Source organism: Panthera uncia (genome assembly GCF_023721935.1).
Source record: "Panthera uncia isolate 11264 chromosome B3 unlocalized genomic scaffold, Puncia_PCG_1.0 HiC_scaffold_1, whole genome shotgun sequence".
In the NCBI taxonomy this organism is placed as follows: Eukaryota; Metazoa; Chordata; class Mammalia; order Carnivora; family Felidae; genus Panthera; species Panthera uncia.
The window spans coordinates 126,166,507-126,189,830 of NW_026057582.1; the positions used below are offsets into that span (position 1 = coordinate 126,166,507).

The 23,324-nt window shown below is 46.9% G+C and overlaps 1 protein-coding gene across 1 annotated transcript in view; it reads left to right on the forward strand.

Annotated features, from left to right (window-relative positions):
- Positions 1 to 6: 6 nt before the first annotated feature.
- Positions 7 to 23,324, forward strand: part of IGF1R (insulin like growth factor 1 receptor) — a 252,109-nt gene continuing 228,791 nt past the window's right edge. Inside the window, exon 1 of the mRNA XM_049614035.1 lies at positions 7 to 778. Coding sequence (XP_049469992.1) covers positions 685 to 778 — 94 coding nt within the window. The 5' untranslated portion in view covers positions 7 to 684. The remainder of the gene's footprint in view (positions 779 to 23,324) is intronic.

The window sequence follows — 23,324 nt, forward strand, 5'->3', positions numbered from 1 at the left end:
CGGCGCGGCCGGCCCGCCGCTTTGTGTGTGTTCTGGATTTGGGAAGGAGCTCGCGGCGGCGGCGGCGGCGGCGCTGAGGGAGGAGGCGGCGGCGAGCGGAGCCCGGAGGAGGAGGAGGAGGGGGAGCCGCTCATTCATTTTTACTCCGCATTTCTGCCCCCGGCCGGCCTCGCCCGCGACCCGGACTTCGGGGCAATCTTGCGAACTACGTCGCGCCCTCCCGCCGCGGAGGCTCGGGTGTCGGACAGCTTCCCGCTCTGCCTGGGGTCGGGCTTGTTTTTCTCCGCCGAGACGAATTTGGGCTTTGCCCCCTTTCTGTGCAGTTCCCCCCCCCCCCCCCTCCTGCCTCTCTGGGTTTGAAAATGGAGGCCGACGACGCCGACAGCCCGCCCCGGCGCGCCTCGGGTTCCCGACTCCGCCGAGCCCTGGGCCGAGGCTGCCGGCGCTGAGGGGCCGCCCCGCGCCGCCGCCCGCCCGCTCGGCGCACCCGGAGGGTCCCCGGCCGGCGCCGCCTTTGGAGTATTGTTTCCTTCGCCCTTGTTTTCGGAGGGGGCGAAGACTGAGTTTGAGACTTTTTCTTCCTTTCCCGTTTTTTTTTTCTTTTTGTTTTCTTTGTTTTCTTTTTCTTTTTCTTTTTCTTTTTTATTTTTTTGAGAGAGGGGAATTTCGTCCCAAATAAAAGGAATGAAGTCTGGCTCCGGAGGAGGGTCCCCGACCTCGCTGTGGGGGCTCCTGTTTTTCTCCGCCGCGCTCTCGCTCTGGCCGACGAGTGGAGAAAGTGAGTATGTGCCCGCCGCCCGCGGCCACTGCGGGAACTTTTCCTCCGAGGGGCTGCGCCCTGTTTGCGAAACCCGAGTTGCCGTCGTCGCAGCTGTCGGGCCCCTGGGCTCGGGGGCAGCCCGGCGGGGTGTGGAGGGGCTCGGCCTTCCGGCCGGAGCGGCCCCCGGAGCCCCGGCTCTGCGCACCCCCGCGCGGGAAGAGCCTCGGGGGCTTTCTCTTTCGCTGTCCCGGGAGCCCTGCCCCGCGGGCCGGTTGCCTTGGGAAGCGCTCGTGCCCCCGCGGCCGTGCCCGCGCTGGGACTCCGTCGGGGAAGTTCGCGCCGGGCCGGGCCCCGCCACCCACACCTCACCCCCCTCGCGGCGCGCGGGCCGCTCCGCACGGCGGGCTGGCCCCCGCGCGGCGCGCAGACGGTGGTGACAGCTCCCGCGGTCGCGCGGGGCCCTGGCTGCCGGGACAGGCGGGGATCGGCTAGCCCACCGGCCGTGGGGTTCCAGGGGGAGGCGGCCGGCCGAGAGGCCCCGCAGCCCCAGGACACGTTTCCAAACATCCCAGAGCGGCCTCGTGTCGCCAACGCGCCTTACCCCTCGGGCATTTTGGGTTCCTGGCCTTTCCCTCCCCGTCACTTTCGCCCGATCCTGTGCGGGTTACCTGCCCCCGGCTTCCCGCGACCGCTCTGTGCGGCTCAGGCGTTGGCGGGGAGAGTTCCCGCTCTAGACTCCCCCAACCCCCCACCCCCGAAAACTGCAAGGTCGGGGGCTCTGCATCAGTCCAGCTTTTCCGAGGAGCGCGTCTGGGCCCCTAGTTCACAGGGTTCTGGGACTTTCTTCTCCCAGTTGCTACCCCGGCCCGTAGACCCCTCTCCTCCCGCAGACGGGGGTGGGGAGTGTTCGGGCAGCATCCGACTGTGCGGGAGTGGGTGTGTGGTCCGGGCCGACGTGCATTTCCACACACGTGCTCTCAACGCGGGGCTGTAGCTGTCGCCACACGGCCGCTCGGGGACACCTAGACGCCTGGCCCCGGCGAGAGGTGTCGCGCGCCAGCCTTTAAGGCGCGCCGGGGTCTGCGGCAGCGGGGGGTGGGCGGGAGGGTGTTCTGTTTTGCGAGCGCGGAGCCCTCGCCTTGGTTTGCTGGCCAGAGTTGCGTCGCACTGTAGCTCTCCTGCCCCGCACTTCCTTTGTACAAAGTTAATAAGCAGTATCGCTCCACACTCGCTATCGCTTGCAATCTGATAGCTTTTGTTTTGGTAGTGTCGGGTAGGGGTAGGGAAGTGCGGGGAGGGGGGAGGGAGGGGGGGAGAACTTAGGGCCCCACGACGTGTGGAGGAAGGAGGAGGAGGAGGGGGTTCTATACTCAGAAAATGGAAGCGTGGTTTACTGGCTTATTCGCGATGGCAGGGTAATTTGAACACGATTAAAGTTTAAATGCAGTCGGGGAACTGGGGCTGGGAACGTTGAGGGCGTGTTGGTGAGTAATGTTTGCCGAGGGTATGCAGGTGGTGCCAGTTAACTTTGAAAAATCACGACGGAGCCTCGAAGAGTGAGGGAGAATGGTGGGGGGTGGGGGGGCGGCGGGGCTGTCTGGCCCCATCACGGGGGCAATTCGGAAAGGCTGTTGTGTAAACAAACCCTTCTTAAGTGTCTTGGAAGAAATGAGTCCGTGATGGAGTAAGAGGAGATTTTTGTAAAGAATTAGTGTTTACTACACGGAGTAAGTCGCAGATTGAGGCCGGACCTTCCACAGAGCTGAGCTCTCCTCCTCTTTGTTTTCTAAACTTTCAGCTCACTGGATTGGACGAAAGGCTTTCGGCTCCCTTCTCAGGGTTACAGATGGTGTTTGGGGGGACAGAAGAGGGTTTCTAGCCTCTCAAGGCTAAATACAGTTTAGAAGACCACAGGAGAGCTAATCCTTTTTTTTTTAAGGCATGATATTGAGGTGTGTAATGTTTCTAGTTTTATTATTTAATGTTAGTTGTGAGGTTCACAACACCAGTGATGGCCTTGCGTCTTGAGGAAGGAGTCGGGCATTTTAAAATAGGATGTCTTGTTGTTCCCAGCGATCTTCGTGAACAGTATTCTTTGTGAAAGGAGGCTCTTTCTTGAGAAAACAGGAGGAGAAGGGGCATTTTCATGCATGTTTATAATACAGAGAGATACAGAGAGGCCAAAGCTTTTCTCAAGGATCCCTTGAAAATTGTTGGTTCCTGAAAACCTGACGGATGGCCCGAAGGCACCCCGACTCCTGTCTTGGTTTGTTGAAGTCCTAACTCAGTCTCTGTTCCTTCCTACAGCTCTGACGTTTTCAAGAGAAAAGGATATGCTCAGTGTTTAGCATGTGTTCAGTTTTTAGTCAGGTGCTGGAACCCTTAACTCTGATGGAAATAAACTACTGAATCCAGTCAGGGATGAGTATTGTTTTGGGATAAAAATGGGGCTGGTGTTTGTTCCTATTGTATTGGCATATTTAAGGATTAGTGTTTACTCTTTGAACACTGACACCTACAACAGTAAGGTGATTTTCTTTTAAATCTTTCACTGAAAAGATGTAGAAGTTTTTGAGGCAGATGAAGTCAAGCAGACACGTTTGTTTTGTTATCAACATAATGTGAACAGAACATCTAAATAAGAGAGGCTGGGAAGTTCTGAGTGATAGCTAAATCATCTGATGGCTTCGTCTTTTTTTAAAATCCACATGTATTTTAAACATATTGGCTATCTCATTAAAAGGGCTCAGTCCTCTTTCTGCCCCAGGCACAGCCCTATCCTATTGTCAGGGAAATATAGGTATGTGAAAGGTTGATGTTTAAAGAAGTTGGTGTTTTATTACCAGAGGAAGAATCCAGAATAAGAAGGTTGGAAAAAACCTAAATAGCAAATTATAGTTTAGGCTCTCTAGAGGGAACTAGCAAGTAAATGGTACTTTTGAGTAGGGATGGGGTGTGGGTCAGGATTTGAAGTTTAAAAGGTTATATGTTTGATTTGTCAGAAGGATTAGAAACTCTAACCTTAAGAAATATGCTAAGGTTGACTGGAAGAACCTTAAAAGCATCATGCTAAGTGAAAGAAGCCAGTCACAAAAGACCACATATTATATGATTCTGTTTACATGAAGTCTAGAATAAGCAACTCCATAGAGACTGAAAGTAGATTAGTGGTTGAGTAGGGCCGGGGGAGGACAGAACAGGGAGTGACTGTTCATGGGTATGGGCTTTCTTTTGGGGGTGATGAAAATGTTCTAAAATTAGATTGTGGTGATGGTTGTACCACTCTGAATATACTAAAAATCATTGGAGTGTCCACTTTAAATTAGTGACTTTTATGGCATACAAATTGTATCCCAATAAACCTGGGTCGGCCCCCCCCCCCCTTTTTAAAGAAATCTGCGAAGGTTGGCAAGAATGCATTGTCACTTTGAACATAGAGGTTAGATTAAGTAAATTTGTCCAGCAAGTGATCATATCTCTTTTTTATTTGTGGAGTTTCTTACATCCGTGCACTCTAGCAATACGGCAAACTGATGGCTGGTGTTGTAACAGTGGGGTTTCAACACCATAGGAGAAATGGGCAGGAAAAAAAAATCTTGGTTATACACAGCTCAAGTAGGGATTTAGGGGTTGGACTTAAAAAACACAAATGCCAATGAAAGTCAGATTTGTGACAGTGAAATCCTTAACTGAATCCGAAACGAAGTTGGTCTTTCCAAGACTAAAGTTTAGGAGCTGAGTCCGGAAGGCTTTTTGTATTTCCAGTTTTCTTACATGTGTTTTCCAACAAAGAAATAATGTACTGTTTTAAGATGGTAAAGAATTTCCACTTTGTTTTTTCTTTCTTTTCTTTCTTTCTCTCTTTGATATCCCTTATTAACTACTCTGGTAGTAAAGACTGAGGATGAATGGGGTGGGTTTTTTCTTTGTTGCTCATTTTATTTTTTTAAATGGCTTCAGAATCTGAGCAGGAAACAGGATCTTTGTACGCGACAGTAGTTTTTTCAGGCATACGATAATTTTTTTTAATTAAAATTTCTCGTGGAACAAAAGATTTAAACATACAGCAAAGGCATTTTTGCTATGCCCTTTTCCAGATTTACCTTGGCCTTTTAATAGAAAAAGATGTGGAGAATAGTGGTTGTTTACATTTGTTTTTGGTCTTTGTCTAGGACTTAGTTTACTAATAAAAATGTTTCCTGCCCTTCTTATTGTTGCAAGATCAGGGCAGTAATGAAAATCAACTGTATCGTTTTCACTTGTTGCCTTAGAGTTTTGCCAAGGGGAGCCCTCAAGGGACAGTAGCTTCCTTTTAAATCTGGTTTCATTTGTTTTGTGAGAAGCAACTGAAGCTGTAAGAAGCAACTGAATCCAGCCAGCACTTATTGGGCACCTGCTGTATGAAAGCTGGACCCTATGCCAGGCAGTGAGTAAGCTTACAAGGAAAGAGGGCTTTGTCTTTGTCCTTGGGGCATTTTTTAAAACTCCTGCGTGAAACAAAGTTGCTTAGAAAATCAGATCTTTTTCAGACTCAGCACAGAATGCACGGTTTTCAAATAGGCGGCAAACAGCATTTTAAAGGCCCTTTAAAAACATTTCTGTAGACTTAAGATACGAAGTAAACCAATGTTGCTGAATCTTCTAAAGCCCTCTGCTGCACCATTTTTGCCTTCCTCACATATTGCCTCCCATTGCAGTACTGGACGCACGGGACACATTCACCGGTCTGTGCTCAGCCTCTCAGCTTTTTTACAACATTGGTTCTGACAATTGTGATTAAAAATGTGGAGTGTTGCAGGTACCTTTTGCCAACACTTCAGGAGTTACAGGTGGCGTTCGTGAATGCTGCACGGCATGTTTTGAGTTGTACGGAAGGTGGAACTTATTTCAAAACTGTTCTGGAGTTACACATTGCTGAGCCTTCTGGACATTATTAGGAAACTTGCTTAATTGTAAGGCTTTGTCATGTAAAAGAACTCACTGTTTGTAAAGGTACAGAAGGGAAAGAATAAGATCCAGGAGGCAATTGAATCGTGACTTTGTTTTTTTTAATCGTAAAAAGTAGAAGCTGTGTTTCTTTCTGGGTTGTGATTTGCTTCGATTTGTTTTCAACACTCATTTAAAAATCCTAAGAAGAGGTATCTGTGCCTGCGGGCCACCTTACACCGAACTGCTTTTCTTAGCCAACCTGTGACAGGTGCTGAGTCCAAGGTATGCATTCCCATCAGTTGTACTAAATATATAGTAGTTGCACACGTGCTTGAGATAGGGTTTCTCCATTTCTCTGTCCGAGATGTTCTGAAGGAAAATGTTGAACACTTGAAGGACAACAAAGTGAATAATGAATGAAGCACTCTGACCCCCCCCCCTTTTTTTTAAGTTTATTCTTTGAGAGCTAGCGAGCAAGTGGTGGTGGGGGGGGGGGAGTTGCAGAAAGAGAGGGAAAGAGAGAATCCCAAGCAGGCTCTGTGCTGTCAGGGCAGAGCCTAACTCGGGGCTCCAGCTCATGAACTGTGAGATCATGACCTGAGCCAAAATCAAGAATCAGGTACTTAACTGACTGAGCCACCCAGGCACTCCCCTCTGACCTTGAAAATGGTGTTTGGGGTCAGATTATCAGGAGGAGGTTTTCCCGTTATTTGTAAAGATGTGATTTGGCTTAAATTTAAGGAGGGGATACATGCAACAGTCCTATGTTTGCGCACAATGAGACTTGTTGACATTTGGGGAGAGTAACTGATTTTCAGTATTTGGAAAGAAACCTCTAAGTATCTGTAAAACTGATTTGTTCTGAGCAAAGGGCATATGTTTTGTATAAGATTATTGGTAAACAAAAGATCTTTAAAAACAAGTCAGGTTGTTACCGCAATAGATGCGTATTCCCTTGGCATGATGAAGTTTGTTTCTCTTGTTATATTGCTATGGTCTTTTTTGACTCAGAATAGTAAGTATCTTTGATTTTGAGACTTTTGAAGACTTAGATTGTTTTCTGTTTTTAAAGCATCAGTTTTTACTCATGTTGTAAAGTCCCACATATCATTTTTGAAGACTTTCCTACTTTTTTCAATTATGCCAGTTTCACTCATGGCCTGTGAAACTGATTCATTTCAAAATCTTAAGGAAATATTGATATTTCTTGAATTGACAATTTTTTTCTCCCTCCTCTCTCAGTAAATGTATATCGAACACTTAGTGGGCTTAGATCTTTAAGTTTAAAAATTCATTCTGATACCATAAAATATTTTACAGAAGATTTTAAAGGTATGAATCAAACCATAGAAATCACTTGTTATGTTTATTTAAAACACTAAAGAAACGGGATGCCCAGGAGGCTCAGTCGGCTGAGTATCCGACTTTGGCTCGGGTCATGATCTCACTGTCTGTGGGTTCAAGCCCCGCATCAGGCTCTGTGCTGACAGCTCAGAGCCTGGAGCCTGCTTCCGATTCTGTCTCCTCCTCGCTCTCTGCCCCTCCCCCCCCCCCAAAAAAAAGAAACATTAAAAAAACAATGAAACACTAGAGAAACAAACTAGTAAGCAAGGCTTTTATTCTTTTTTGTGCCCTATCAAGAATTTTTAAACGTATAGGTTGCTATTCAGATTTTACTGGAACACAACAGAAAGTAGTTTCTTTTATGATGAAAGATGCATGTTTGCAATGGCAATAACTGTTACAAGGTATTGTTGCTGTTATTTATGACGGGGAGAAGTAGGTAGGGATGCAGGGACTGCCTTTATTCTCATATTTATCCTCTCCTTGGTTAGTGCTGGTGATAGCTTACTTTCTAAGTTGCTGGGGATGTGTCCATGGAGCTGACTGTCCCACTTATGATGGCTGACGGTCTTGCAGCCCATACTTTCTTATTTGACCTACTATGGTGGCTTAGCCACATGGGGAAAATGTGCACGCACATAACTGGTACCACAAATACTACAGAGGTAGCTACGTCTGCCTTAGATTGCTCACATTATAATAGTCTGGATTTTTTTTAAAGCATTTATATTTAAAGACTTAGAAGTATTCTATTCCTGGTCCAAAGGGTTCTTGGCGGGGAGGGGGGAGGGAAGGGAGCTGAAACTTTATTCGTTTATTTCACTCCTCACTGTCTTAGCCCCCTGAACAAGACAGGCACCGACTTCAGTAATAATTATATAATAGAAATGCTACTTGTTCACAGTTGTGTGTGTGTGTGTACGTGTTATTTCCATCCATTCAAATTCTGACTGTTCTAAATACATTACTGTTTCCGTCTTGTGTACTCTTGTGTGGCTACTTTCTTTTTAACCTGGTGCTGGCTTTCCTTAAACCGGCTTTGGAATAACTTGTCAGTTTGGTAATTCAGGTGTACACATGCTGCTGTTTAAATTACTCTTGACATGGGAGAACAAATACATTTTGACAGCCTTAAAGCATAAATGTTTTATAGAGCAGAACTTTTAAATTTTCCTGAGATATTTTGGATGCATACTTTCAGCTTCTCTCATGTAAAATATAGTTGGTGGTTTGTCTCTATAAAATTGATCACTGGAAATACATATTTGACTAAGTAAATGAGACAGCACCAATTTGGGTTAGGCAAATTTTAGTTAATGCCTTTAGTTCATAGTAAAGGAACAGAAGTCTGATGATATTTAGGGGGAGATAGGCTTACGTGTTACGGCTTTTCCCAAATTTGGAGTATCCGAGTGGCTTTTAATAACTTCCTGGAAAAAAGTAGGAAGCATAGAGAGAAAGCCAAGGTGTGCGGTCCATGATCCATCTGGCAAATAGTTTTCTAAGTTATTAGCTTTGTATAGATTGGAAGATCTTCATCTAATGTGCTCAGATTAATCTGTGTTGTCCTGAATTTATTCTCCCCATATTCTTTTCCTGGGTCTCCTGCTAGTGGGATAATACACAAGCTCACAGACTCAGGATTTGAAAGAGGAGCACAGATTGCCATGAAAACAAACGAACAAAGAGACCAGTGACAGGAAGATCTGTCGTTCAGCTTTCCTCAGTTCTGTCGTCTGATTTCTGCGGACAGTGAGTTCATGGCATATGTTAGGTCGCAACGTGGTACAGTTTGGTTATAGGAAATTCTTTTGCGATCATCACCTTGCACGGTTGGGTGACCTATTTGGGATTTTCTTTCTGACATGTCCCTCAGTAAGATTTCCAACAACAAGTGTTGAGTCAGGATGGAATTTCTAGTTAAATTTTAGTTCTTCAGCTCACTCGTTTCTGGGGAGACTGGTTAATTGAATGTTTCCTTTCTACCTTACCAAGTCCCTTGAAATCATTCAGATTCTCTCCTGATTTTAGCTCCACCCTGGTCCAGTCTGCCAGACCTGCATCATCTGTCTGAGGAGATGCTCAGCTTGGCCTCCGACCCGCTTGGGCTACTTTGACTCCTGTTCCTTCTCTCTGGTGTGATGGATGGGCCAGCCTCAAATTCTCAGCGTGTGCCTTTTGTGGTGCTGCATTGTGGTTCAAGAATCAAGTCCAAGGCTCCTCACACTGGGCTGCAATAAATACATCCTTAGTGAGACGGCTGTAGGGATCCCGTGTTAATTCCCAGCACCCACGCTTCACCTCTGCGGTGAACACGCCATGCCATTGCTGTCTCCATGGTTTTGTTCCTGCTGTGTTCATGGTCTGGAATGTTTTCTCCTCTCTGCTACCCGCGTACAGAATAGTGGAAAGTGCTACTGTAGAGAGCAACAGAGTCACCTGGTTCGAGTTTCTCCTTTGCTGCCAGTTAGGTCTTTGGCCCTGAACAAGTTATTTAACTTTTTTGAGGCTCAACACAAATGTAGAGACTTAAAATAACTGGGACGTTTTCTTCTTTTCTCATCAAGCAACATCACAAAAACTTCTTCTAATATATTCAGAAAACTAATGTCAGAAAAATTGGAGGGGGGAGGGTATAGTTTTTTTATTTTTAAAAATCTCTGGATTTCAGACAGATCTGTGGAGCAGGGACAGGATGGTGCTAATCAGGAAATTCATTTCCTCCAAGTACCTTTCTATGGTTTTAAAAGATCTGAGATGATACACTTTTGTTTCTAACTCCCGATGCCTCTTCCTTCATGAAGCCTTTCAGATTGTTCAAACTTCCGTAGACCTAGCCTCCCCCCTCACTCCCTTTGAGTTCGTTACCACTACTGTGCTGGTTAGCAGTGATTTGTTTTGTCCTGTACCTGAGCTGTCGTCATTTTATGAGGCCGCCGAGAGCAGTGGAGCCAAAGAGCTTGCCTTGAGTCTCAGCTCCTCAGTAGTGAAGATCTCAGGCCAATGATTTAATCTTCCTGTGCCTCAGTTTCCTTGTCTGTGAAATTGCAGTTTTAATAGAACCCACTTGATACACTTATTTATAGAAATTAAGTGAATTAATACATATGTCAAGTGCTTAGAGCAGAAGCTGGCATATACTAAGCTCCTCAGACTTCAGCTTCCTACTGCTCTTATGGATGTGACATTCTTGAACGTAGGTGTTCTTTGGATAGTGCCAGGAAAGTAGGACACACTAGAGACTTGACTGTCCTTGTAACTTACATGCGGTTGATATATAGTAGGTGCTCAGTAAATGTTCTACAATAAAACTTAAGGTGCTTAACAGGATACATTTTGCTTGTTAAATCCCAGTAGTACGATTTTACCTATTTTCAGCAAACAGTGGTAAACCCCAGCAGTTCACCTTCTGCTTCAGAGATCTGTTCACTACGCTTTCTCCCCTAATTCTTCCCCTTGTCCTTTCCTGCCGGTGCCTGAGAAGTCTCCAGTGCGTACTCTGCCCACCTCACTAATGCGTAGGCGACACCTAGTGGCCAGAAAAGAGATTCAGCCTCTTCCGTGACTGATTTAACCCTGCTAGTGCCCAAGGATGAAGATCGCGATCGACCGCTCCCTCCCCACGCGCGTCCCTTAGATTTTGTCTTCTGGCTTGGTTCCTGGGAACTGATAGCAGAAGAATGTGTGGACTGCAGGCTTCGGTAGAAACCACTGGGATTTCGGATTAAGACTGCTGTAGTGTGTCAGCCAGCTCCTTTGAGAATTAGCTACAATTAGGGTCTTCCTAAGTGAGGTAAACAACTTTGGCAGAGTCCTTGTATCTAGCGTACCTTTCACAATTCAAGATTTAAGGTGTTTTTACAGGACTTTAGCAAATAAAAAGTTCTAAAATATTTCTCTTGAGATTAGAGATTAAAAAAAAAAGCCCTACTAATTCATTTTGAAAAATAAAGCAAGATCCCCATTGCTCTCTTTCTGTGGTAACGCTTAAATTATCATTCTTATAGGTGTTGCCTTGGACAATTTCAGGTAGTTAAGACACTCACCAGTCAGAATTCCTAACGGAGAATGACAGACACTTCCGTTAACCGGTGTTAGATCTCACATCAGATGTACTGGGTTCGGTATTTTTCTGTGTTTTGTTTCATGCTTTTTTTGGTATTTTGAGAATCCACTTTGTCCCTTCCTTGTGACAAACTTACTATGTACGTGGTTACTCCATTTTACCTTTTGAAAGTTGTAGACTCGTTTCCCCGTGATTGCTGTTTATTATTTTTACTCATTTTATTCTATTTTATTTGCTTTTTATTATTTTTAATTTGGAAATCATTTCTTTGGCTGAGAGAGGACCGCAGTGTGCCATCATCTCAGTCGTTTTGAACAACTCTTTGGGCTCCTTCTCAAACAGGCTGTACTCTTTCAAGTCCCTTTGCTCTGGCTGGTAGCAACCTCTCTGCTTAAAACAACTCTTAACCAGTTTGCCCTCTGGAAAACTCCTTTAAGCATTAGCTACAATTTCACCCCCTCCGCAGCCTTGATTCTGCATGTAGGGTGGTCACGTGACACGCTATAGCTCTATGAGTAGCTTGCCCTGTGTTGTTTCCCCCAGTGGCCGAGAAGGACAATGATGGCACCTTGGTCATCTGTGAATTTCCAGGACGTGGCTCGGTGCCTGCCACACGGGAAGACCTCAAACAGGAGACTTCTTAGAGGGCTAAGCTCCGTCCCACTCCCCCTACCATTCACTGTGAAGCATCTTGATAACAAATGTATTCTCATCTTTTTGTTATAGCCCTGCCAGCAGAAGCATCTTACTGTGCTAGTTACTACTATGTGGAACTCAAAAGCAATAAAATTATCTTTAAAATCAAACTTTTGGGGCGCCTGGGTGGATCATCATTTGAGCTTCCGACATCGGCTCAGGTCACGATCTCACAGTTTGTGAGTTCAAGCCCTGTGTCGGGCTCTGGGCTGACAGCTGGGAGCCTGGAGCCCACTTCAGATTCTGTTTTTCCCTCTCTCTCTCTGCCCCTTCTCCGCTTGTGCACTTGCTCGCTCTCTAAAATAAACATTAAAAAAAAAAAAAAAGCAACTTTCACCAGGCTTTTTGCAGACTGAGGTGAACAAAAGCCTTAAAACTCCAGGAAAGCCCTGTCAAGGCTGTCTCATCCCCGTGGAGGGATGCCTTTTCCCGCAAGTTCCCTCCAGATAGGAATTAATGACTCCTGTCCACCAGTTGTTGGTAATGGGGCTTCGCTGGTGGTACTGGGTGCCTGACTGAAGGCAGGCACTCAGGCTGGGTTGGGCTGTGTTGTGGTCCAGGGGTGGCCTGATACAGAGGACCCCCAAGGTCCAGCCTCCGGGCCAGGTGGATGCTTCCATGTCTGTAGCTGCCCACCGCTCGCTCTCTCCCTTCTGGATCACACGGCAGGCCTAGGTCATTTCTCATGACCTGAGTAGCCTCCAGATCCCAAGACACAAGGTAGAGAGAGATGAAGTGCTTTGGAAGGTCTGATTGGAACCAGCAAAAATACTGTGAACAGACACTTGCTTCTGTCCCTTGCCTTGTTTTCTTGGTGAGGCCAGTGAACTTTTGCCTCGGATGCTGACAGGGATGGCAGCCAGTCGTAAAAGGCTCTCATCACTTGAGTGCCCCCCTCTCCTGGGTTCTGGCCAGGGCCTTTGATTGGCCTCTCCGACCCCCCGCCCCCGGAAGTTTACTTGTCTCGGATGGCGTGAAGAGGGCTCCTGAAAGTAATTAACACCTAAGAAATTATCCTTAAAAGCTCCATGCTCCTGAGGAGACTGGTGAGGCGGGATATTTCTTATAGAAAATGTAAACATAATCATTTGAACCTGGCATGTTAATTTCAAGCGTACCTTGTAAAAAAAAAAAAAAAGTATCTTGTAAAATTGCCCTGTGAATGTTGCACAGGGTGGATGTGAACTCACCAGGACAAGCCAGTACAGCGCCCGCCTTTCATCTGCCCTCGTCATTGGGGTTTGCATGTGCACAGCGCTGCCTTTGAAGCCCTTTCTCCTCAAACACCTCGCTGTCTCTGTCTCTCCGATGCAGGGAGGCATATTGGGATTGGGAAGGGAGCTACAGGCCTCAGTGTCCCCATCGTCCCCATCTGCAGTTTGGGGTATTTGGGATGATATGAAGATTAGCAGTAACGTTTCTGAGGTGCCAGCAAGTAGAAGGCATCCAAAGGCATGTTTTATCAGTCTGTTTTCCATGTGCCATGGTGGCCCTGCTGGCCTCTCGCTGGAGCTCCTATCCTCTCGCTGTCTCCCTGGCACCGGGTATCACTGTCCCTCAGGGATAGACCTCCTGTCCCTTGTCTACAGTGAAGTTTTAACTTCATGAAGTCTGAGCCTCAGCTCAGCCCTCTAGAACCACTAACAGGCTGCCTCTCTGAGCCAGAAGATAAGTTGTCTTTGAGTTAACTCAGGCTGGTTCCTGTGGACCCTTACATTCAAGGTCATCGCCCATCTAAAGAGGAGGACGGTGGGGAAGATCCAAAACCCTGCTTCTACTGCCAAGGCCTCCAATGGCCTCAGCTCCCCTGAGAGCCTGTGGAGAGCATGTGTACTACTATCTCAAGGGGCTGACTCTCCAGATGGAAACAGTCAAATGCTGCTGGACGGTTGCAGGCAGATGCATTCAGTGCTTACTCATGGGATGCTGACTAGTGGGGAAGTTTGTGAGCTGGAGGGGTGCTGTCATGGAGCTACTGAGGAACCCGAGAAGGTGTTAGGCAGTCTGGCTAGGGTTCCAAGGGGCAGTAGCATTGGCATTGGCCTGGGCATTAGCGCCAGGCGCGCTGGTGAAGGGACTCAGCGGTGAGTAGAGAGGGTGGGGAGCTTTGAAGCTTTTTGAACCCCGGAAAATTGAAAGGGGTTCACTTGAAATTGAAAGGGTGCTGGGGAGGCTGCCCTGGCCTTTGACGGGGTCAGGGTTCGGGGACCAGAGATAGAAACCCCAGGGTGAACCAGTGAAGGTGTAGATGGAGGAGGACCCAGGGGGAACACCCTCCAGTGAGGCACTTGACATTGCAAAGCCCTTTGGAAACTGCCACCCCGGACTTCAGAAAAGTTCCTGTAGGGGAGCGCTTACCTTTGTCAGGGGCATCAGGGGTACCTGGTAACGTCCAGTACGAGTGCTGAAATTGCGGGGGTAAATACACAGCCTCCAGACATACTCCCAAAGTGAAACCTTTTCAGGCGGCTGCTCTCACGTTCATTGCCAGGGCACTGCTTTCTAACTTTCTGAGAAAAGCCAGGCAAGAGATGACCCTCGTTTCCATCTGAGCTGGGTCGGGTGGACCCGAGTTGGCCCTGGCCTTGGCTTCCTGTGGTTGGGATGGACGGGGAGGGGCCCATGCCCCCCCACCCCCCTGCAGTGCTGGCAGACCTTGCAGGGCTATTTCCAACCGTCACCGCACAGGCTGAGAGGAATGAGGAATAATTTGTTTAAACGAGGATGCCAACTTTGCGTCCAGGTCTGGGCTTTGCTACTGGTGCTTTTTAACTCCTATTGATTGATGTTTTTAACTTGACTGGGCACATTGTAGTTCTCGATGAGAAGCAATCACCAGTGTTTAGCTCGCAATTGGTGCTCGTAGATACGAGCTGCCCGTTCTCTACGACTGTAACTGTTTTCACTGGACAAATACCATTAAAAGACGCAGTAATGCAAGAGGCTTCCTGGAAGGGTGACATCATGTGGCCTGGGGGATTTTGTATTCCTTGTCTGCTATCAGGATAGAGAATTCTGAATTTTAAATCATTTTCTACCTGTTTGAGCAAGTAGAGCCTAAGGATCTCAACCGGTCTGTGTTTTCATTTGGAAAACAGGCCTCCTGCCATGTCCCAGACGCTTCTGCCTCCAGTCGTGCATGATGGTCCAGGTTCCATTTTGAGATTTGAATTAGAGCCCAGAGCCTCTCAAAACAAGTCTACAACGTGCTGCTGTTCATGGGACACCTTATTTCCTGTGTCTGCCCCAGACTTCTCATCTGTAAAATGGGAAATGGTAATGGCACATGTACTTCATGAATGAGTACACGTAAATCTCTTAGAGTGTCTGCCACAAGTACTGGGGGTCGGCTGTTACTGTCTGTCATTAAGAATGGAGAATTTACACGTTAGAAGTTGTTTACTTAAGGGGCGGCTGGGTAGCTCAGTGGAGCGTCCGACTTCAGCTCAGGTCATGATCTCGCGGTCCGTGAGTTTGAGCCCCACGTCAGTCTCTGTGCTGACAGCTCAGAGCCTGGAGCCTGCTTCAGATTCTCTGTCTCCCTCTCTGTCTCTCTGCCCCTCCCCTGCTTGCTCTCTGTCTCTCTCTCAAAAGTAAATAAATAATAATAATAATTGTTTACCTAAAAATAAAACTGATGCCCTCCTGGGTGTGTATGATTGCCATGTTTGCTCTTCCTACGTTTGCCTTTTCTGATTTTCATGTTAAGACTCCAGCTTCATTTTACATAGAGGCATTTCAGAAGAGCTCTGTCCGGCCTCTCTGTCTCTGGGGATAGAGATGCCCCTTCCTCCCCTGATTTTTGTGTCTCTACCTGATATCCCTCTGCCTCCGTGGAAGGGCATGAAACATTCTCCTGCAGGAGAGGGATTATTTGGCTCCCAAAAAAACCCATGTGTCAGGCCAAATGACCGAAATGAGTCATTCACATGGTAGTCTGAATGGTGTACTTCCCAGCGTCGTTCCTGTCTCAGGGATAGCTATGGAATTAGGGGTCAAGTGGCCTTCTGGGGGAGAACCAGATCTGCATGGTCAAGGACATGAGTAGCTGGGACTGGGAGTGCTATCCCCAGCCCAGATTTAGGACATAGGGTCTGGCATGAATCTAGGTATCCAGAAAAACTAATTGCAGTATTTTAGATCAAAAGTGGGGAAAATCGGGGTCCGACTCTTGACTTCAGCTCAGGTCATGATCTCGCGGTTCAGGAGTTCGAGCCCTGCATCCATCTCCACACTGGCTTGGAATTCTCTCCCCACCCCACCCCCCTTCTCTCTCTCTGCCCCTCCCCTGCTCGTGCACACACACTCTCTCTTCCAAAGTAAGTAAACTTAAATTTTTTTTTTAAAGTGGGGAAAATTAAGAATCTGTGCCCCTCGTTGTTGGAAGGCTGTTTCCAGAGATGGGAGTCCCTGGAGTCTGGGGCCTCAGACCTCCAGGGACAGCCTTAGTCAGGGGTTTGGAGGCCAGCTGCAGAAATGGCACCTGGCTAGTAAATGTTTTGCTGGAGAGCCTTTCTCTGGGATCTCGAGAAGAAACTGCCCTTTTACTTTGCTCCCTTGGGTTGTACAGGGTCTCTGCTTCCCAGGATTGGGATTCATTTCTCTTTCAAGAGCTTGTTAGGTGGGCTAGGGTGGTCTTGCTAGGGGGCCATCACCTACAGTGATGATTTTCCCAGGGAAACGTATTTTGAATGCAAACCACTTCCTCATCTTTAATGAAGCAACTCATAGTGTGATGGTGATTTTCTTCTGTGAGAAAAGCTCTCTGAGGAGGAAGAGTTCATTCCTTTGGTTCAAAATTTATTTCTTGAGGTCTGGAAGCGCATGAAAAGATGCTCAGCGCAGTACCTGTCATTAGGGGAATGCAAATCAAACCCACAACGAGATACCCCTTCATACCCGTTAGGATGGTGATTATCAACAAATTGAAAATTACGAGTGTTGGCAAGGATGTGAAGAGATTGGGACCCCCGTGCACAAAGAATTGAAAGCAGGGAGCTGGACAGAGACTTGCGTACCCATGTTCATAGCAGGTTATGATTTGCAGCAGCCCAAAGGTGGGCGCACCCTAGGTGCCCGTCAGTAGTTGAATGGTGAAACAGAATGTGTATACACACAGTGGAGTATTATGCAGCCATGAAAAGGAAGGGGATTCTGCCACCTGCTACAGCATGGATGAACCTTGAGGACATCGTGCTAGGTGAAATAAGCCAGTCACAAAACAAAACAAAACAAAACAAAACAAAACAAAACAAAACAAAACAAATACTGTGTCCGTCTACTCACATGAGGTGCCCAGAGTTGTCAGATGTACAGAGACAATAGGTAGAATGGCAGTTCCCAGGGACAGAGGGGAGGGGAAGGGGGGAAGTTAGTTTCTGGTTTAGCGTTTTAGTTTTGCAAGATGAAGACTGCCATGGATGGATGGTGGTGATGTTGTGCAAAAATGTGAATGTAACTACCGATACTGAATTGTGCACTTAAAAATGGTCAAAACGGAAAATTTTATGTTGGATTTATTTTACTACAATAGAAAAAACACCTTATTTCTTCTTCTTTTTTTTAAATGTTTATTTTTGAGAGAAAGAGAGAGAGCATGAGATGGGGAGGAGCAGAGAGGGGGACAGACAGAGGATCCGAAGCAGGCTCTGTGCTGACAGCAGAGAGCCCGATGCGGGGCTCGGACTTATGAACTGCAAGATCATGACCTAAGCCGAAGTCAGAGGCTCAATTGACTAAGTTGCCCCGGGTGCCCCCAAACACCTGATTTCTTGATTGAGTCAGCTGTGAGCGTATACCATGTGGGATAGTGGGGGGTGGGGGGGCAGATTTAAGAAGACCAACTCCTGCCCAGCATGGCCACGGTTGAGGAGGCAAGCCAAAGGTTTTACAGGTGCGGGGGGGGGGGGGGGGGGTTCACAGCACAGGACGTGGGAGGTCAGGGGAGGCCTCACCAAAAAACATAGATTTCAGATGAGTCACCAGGGATGGGTTTGTTTTCCATAGTGAAAGAGTGTCACAGATAATCTTTTCCTTTCGGGGAAAGTAAGTCAGGAGTCAGACTTTTGTGCTGTCTAGTCACAAAATTTATTACTAATCAGCCATGTGATGTGTAATTGCGTTTTCATTTTCTAATTTTTCCAGAAGAGAGATTTGTTTAGATATTTGGTTCCCTCACTGATTACACTGGAAGTTTTTCATTTGTTTTGACAGCTCAATATTTTATTGCACACTGACTCCCCCATTACATAGGGAGCCCTGAAGGAAAGGGATTGACCTCTGTAGGCAGAAATGGGAACATTTCAAAGGAAGGAAAGAGCCAGAGCCTTCACCTTACAGAAGGAGAAACTGAGGCTTCCAAGAGGCATGTTGCTGAAGGGGACAGGACGTCTGGCACATATCGAAGGCAAGGCTTGCCTGTCCATCATGCCAGCAGATTCTCTTGGGCTGGTTCTTTGTAACTGAGTTGTCACCCTCTAGTTTAACCAGGAGTCAGGGCTCAGGCCTGGACCTGCTCGATTCCAGCAAGACTGGGAGGTAGCTGAGCCTGTCTGGCTGCAAGACGAGTTTTCTCCACCCCACTCAAGGTACAGCTTCTTGGTCTGGGCCCCGTGGGAAGGAGAAAGCTGGCTACCACAGCTCATCCGGGTCTAGAAGTTGGACTGGCATTTCCCCTGCATCTCAGAGGCAAGCCTGAGTGACCACTCTTTTCCTGAGCAGGAAGTGTTTGTTAAATGACAAGAGGGAGGCGGTGCCTTTTCCTCAGGTTGGTGATTCGCTCTGCCTAGAGCCGTGGGGATGTCTGTGTCCGCTTGGGCTGTAATAAATTGCCAGGCTGGATGGCTTAAAAACAAAACAAAACAAACCCAGACATCTATTTCTCACCGTTCTCAAAGCTGGAAGCCCAAGATCAAGGTGCTGGCAGATCTCGTGTCTGATGAAGGCCCCCTTCCTGGTTTGCAGGTTGCCATTTTGTTGAGAGGGAGACGGAGAGTTCTGGTCTTTTTCTCTTCTTATGAGGACACTCATCCCATCACAGGGGTCCATCCTCATGACCTCATCTAAACCGAATCACCTCACCAAGGCCCACCTCCTAGTACCATCCCATTGGGGGTTACAGTTGCAGCACAGTGGTGGAATGAGCTATAGCGAAGGCTTCTCAAGACCAGGATTCTGTGTATATACACATTCTTGGCCAGTTTTGAGAGTTGGTTACAGATTCGTCTTGAAAACTTCAGTGGGGGGTCCCGTACCTAAAAGTGCATATTTTCAAAATGGCACTAAGTACATTTGCCTTCCAATGCTTTGGTCAAATGCTTGAAACGTATAGTTTGTCTTGTGTGTGGGCCATTGCTTTTCTTAAAGTGAATACTGCTTGAGAGGAATACAGTTACTGGGAAGTCTCAGAGGAAATGACCCCATTTCCCCCATTTTTGGACAAAGGAGTTGCTGCTTTTTAAAGTCTGCAGTAGCTACATCGAGGAGAATTATACTCCAGGACAGCTTGACTCGTATTTTTGAAATCTCAGTTCGCTGGTGAGCACACACCTATTGGACGTATGGAATTCAGCTCAAAGGCACTCACCTCAGCTTCCCCAGGGTCTGTTTTGTAAACCCCGACTCCAGTGTGGTGGGTTGGGGGGCAGGGGTAGTGTGCGTGGAGGACTGCGGCCCGTCTCGGAGTGCTTGGCGGTGGGTTTCTCTCACAGCAAATCCAGAAGGCTAGGGAGGTGATTGTTAATTGTTTATAAGCATTAGCTGTTTACAAGTCATACTTGCTATTTTAAATCAGACCCTGCTATTATGTTGTTTTGTTTCTGTTCACAGCTGAGTTTTAAGCTGGGTAGGATTTAATGGTGAGTCACTCCCATGACGGTAAAATCAGTATCGATCAAGCCTTCTTGTTAATCCTGCAAGCAGTTTAGAGCCGGATAAAGGCAGTCTTAAGGCTTCTGCCGGTGAGGATCCCTGGGTGCAGGTTGCTGCCTACAGGCTGGGGCTTCCTTAGGACCGAGTTAGCCCCTCCTACCTGCTGACCTGGAACCTGCAAGGAGCACTTCTTGTGCTTTTTTGGAACCTCCTCTGCCTGAAAAGAGGGCATGATCAGATGAAAGGGACACATGCCCTGGTGAAGTTTTTCTCCTCCTCTTTCCTCCCTGAACTTCACCCCTGCTACAGTTTGAATATTCAGTGAACGTGTGTCAGTGAACTGGGAGGAATTCATGATCCTTTTTTTTTTTTTTTTTTTTAAACCTCCCTGGGCTCTGAATAGAAGTCTCATTTGCCACCTTTTTCTGGTCTGGGTCAGGAAGTTGTCCTAAGCATCGTTTGTTCGGAGCTGCTGTGGATTCTTCTCAGCTGATGGACAGAGAAAGGTTGAAGGCTAGATGTGTGGGTGGAGTGTGATGGAACTCTGGGACCCTCTTTTTCTTGGCTCTGGGAACTCCACCCCAACTCCCCTGAGGGCAGTGGGCAGGCACGCACACCCACCTCTCCTCAGTCCTCTGAGCAGCTTGCCAAGAAGGTGTGCAAACTGCAGGGTGCCTGCCCAGGGCCGTGTAGCCATCTTGGCATCCTGGCTTCGCATCCTGAGCGTGGACTTGGAGGTTGGCGGCCTGGTGATGAAGCTGCACTGGGCATGGAGGGGTGCTCTGGCTCCTGGCAAGGGCAGTGGGTCATGTCCACTGATACTGGGCCTGCCCAGGGCGCCCATGAGAGCATGGGCTGAGGATACCACTTGGATTCAGTACCGTGAGCAAGAGAGGGGGATTTGGTGTTGGCTTTTACTGCAGAGCACATGAGGCAAAGGGGCAAGCCAGCGCCCAAGGGAGGCTGAGCTGAGCTAGGTAGAGAGGATTTGGTTTTGTAGGAGTCAAAGAGAGAGGTTGGAGTATCTGGATATGGAGGGACCTGCTGGAGGTAGACAGGTGTATAAAATGCAGCTCCTGCCTTAAAAAGAGCTTATGGGATAGTCGAGAAGATAAGGGGTGCATGCCTGCTAGGATAGGAGGACTCTTTTACGAATGAGAACAGAATGAACAGGCTGGGGAAAAGCCGTGGGAACTGAGGAAGAGATCCTAATGCCCAGAGGGATCCTGGAGGCCTCATGGAGGAGGTGCTTAGAGGACCAGAGGATTTAACTACCTGTGGGGGTGGGCTGAGGTCAGGACTTTCACACTGTAGTGTGGGGCTTGAAGAAAAAGGCAGGAAGGAGGAGAGGAAGGTTTATTGATGTAGTAGCGGGGGATGAGGCTGGGGGCAAATTGGGAATTTGGGGGTCCGCAGAGGCCAGGCTAAGGGACATGGTTATTTCCTGAGGACAAAAAGAGTTTATTAAAGACTGGGTCTCTTACTTGTGCTAAATTAAAATACTATAAAGTGGAGGCTACTTGTCTTTGTGAAATAACCCAGAACCTTTTCGCGGAGATGGTGGTAAATGTCCCGTGGTGGACATGAGAGAAGGCTGGTCCGGGGGTCCTGTGTGGTCCCTCCCTAGTGTATGTATACAGGTGCTCATTCTGCACATTTCAGTTTGTATTTTCCTGTTTGATTATGGCACATTTACTTATTGGGATGCTGGGGGAAAAAAAAGATCTCCCAAATTACCATATTTGACAGGAGCAAGTAGAAATGACTTTATTTCCTTCTTCTTCTTCTTTTTTTTTTTTTTTTTTTTTGCTTTCCACCTAGATGAACATTTTAAAAAACCTGTCATCTAATATAATCTGCTAGTAGAGGAGGTATGTTTGATTTCTATAGAAAATAATTGGGAATATTTTACAAGCTCTGGTAGCTTTCTGGTGTTCAGATTGTTAGGACTTTGGAACAGGAATAAGTTTCTGATTGAGTTGTTATTACTTTTGGAAGAAGGATGACAGTACTCGCTTTTCCCTTGATCAGCATAATAAACTCCTGTGCAGACATTTGTTGGGTGTCTCAGGTTGATGCAAATGCAGTCTTTGTAGAGAGCGAGCTCCACACTGTTCCTAGAGCTCTGTTTGAAACAGGTGATCTAAAAGTGAGAGCAGCATGCAGGGCTGAAAGCGTTTATGTAGTTTTGTTCCACAGACCTTTGAATTTTACCCAAATCTAACAGGATCTATCCAGGTAGTATCTTTCCCAAAAACAAAAGTGACCATGATTTTTAATCAACTGGCGGCTTTTTGAGTTGTGAAACGTTTCGGGTCCTGAGTCTGCTGCAGGTTCAACACTAGGAAGGAATGAGGAGGCTGAAGTGTGGGGGCAGGCCCTGTCTGTGCAAACCATGAGCCTCTCACCGCCCCCCTCCCCTCCGCCAGCAGCATCTCAAACAAAACCCCATTTATAGACAGCGAGTTCCCACTGAGCCTTTAATTATGGGGGCAAGGTATGCGTGGTGGTTGAGGCATGAAGCCAGAGGCTAGGGGCTTACTTACTGGTTAATTTTCTCTGGCCTTTCTCTCTCAAGTCTCAGCTCTCCTTAAGATTCAGAAAATAATGCAAAATGCCTAAGATTTCTGAAATTCCTGGCCTTGGAGACTTGACTACATAAAAGAGCCAGGATTTTCAGGCTGGCCATTTCAGCATCAACCATTTCCCACTTCCTGATTCATTGCCTGCAGGATTTGTAATGCCTCTAGACTTTTTTTTTTTTTTTTTTCCCTCTCTCTCGCCTAAAAGCAGCCATTGAAAGAAAAAATAAATAGCAAAATCCCCATCCCAGAAGTTCTACTTCCTGTTGTTGTACTAGTGAGCTCTGAAAAATAGCTTTGCAAGTTTAGGCTCTTGTTTGGGCTCTTTCAAAAGAATTCTTGAGATCTTTTTGTTTGGATAGGCTGTATCTGTATGAAGGCGATAAGTTAAAAGGACTTCAGTTTAATCAGCACAGAAATTTTAGATCCTTTCTTAGCTTTATGGTGTGTATATGAATATAATGGAAGCACCAGTGAGTTAGACGGGACACATAGATGTTTTCAACAATGCCAATTGTTTCCCTCATAATGTTAATGTTTATTAAAAAAAAAAAAAATCTACTTAGGTACAAATTACACTTCGAGAATGTAAGAGATGTGGGAACATTTAGAATTCCTGCAACAATGGAGAAAGGTCCAAAGTGATCAAGAAAATGATGGAATGTCAGACTTCACACTTTCCCAACAAACCCTTTCCATTGAGTAAAAGTGTAGATCAGCAAAAGTGTCTCAAGTTCAAGTACATCTGTGCTATGACTTTTATTCTTCCTTTGAATAAATTTGAAAATTCGAGTCTAATTTGTCATAAACGTAATAACATTTTCAGAAATATAAAAGCCTTTCGGCTTTAAGGGGTGGTGTTTTGGCCACTGAAGTGGTTCTGAGTTGACTAGTTCTAGTCCCAGAATCATTTCATCTGTGGTGAATAGACTGACCCCACCCCCACCCCCTGCCTCTGCCTCCTTGCAAATCCAGGTGCCTGAAAAGTTGAAGCAGGATATCTAGCGATACTTGATCTGGGACTTCATGAGGATTAACACAAGTATCTCTGGGTGGAATTCTTAACGTCCAGCTTCCA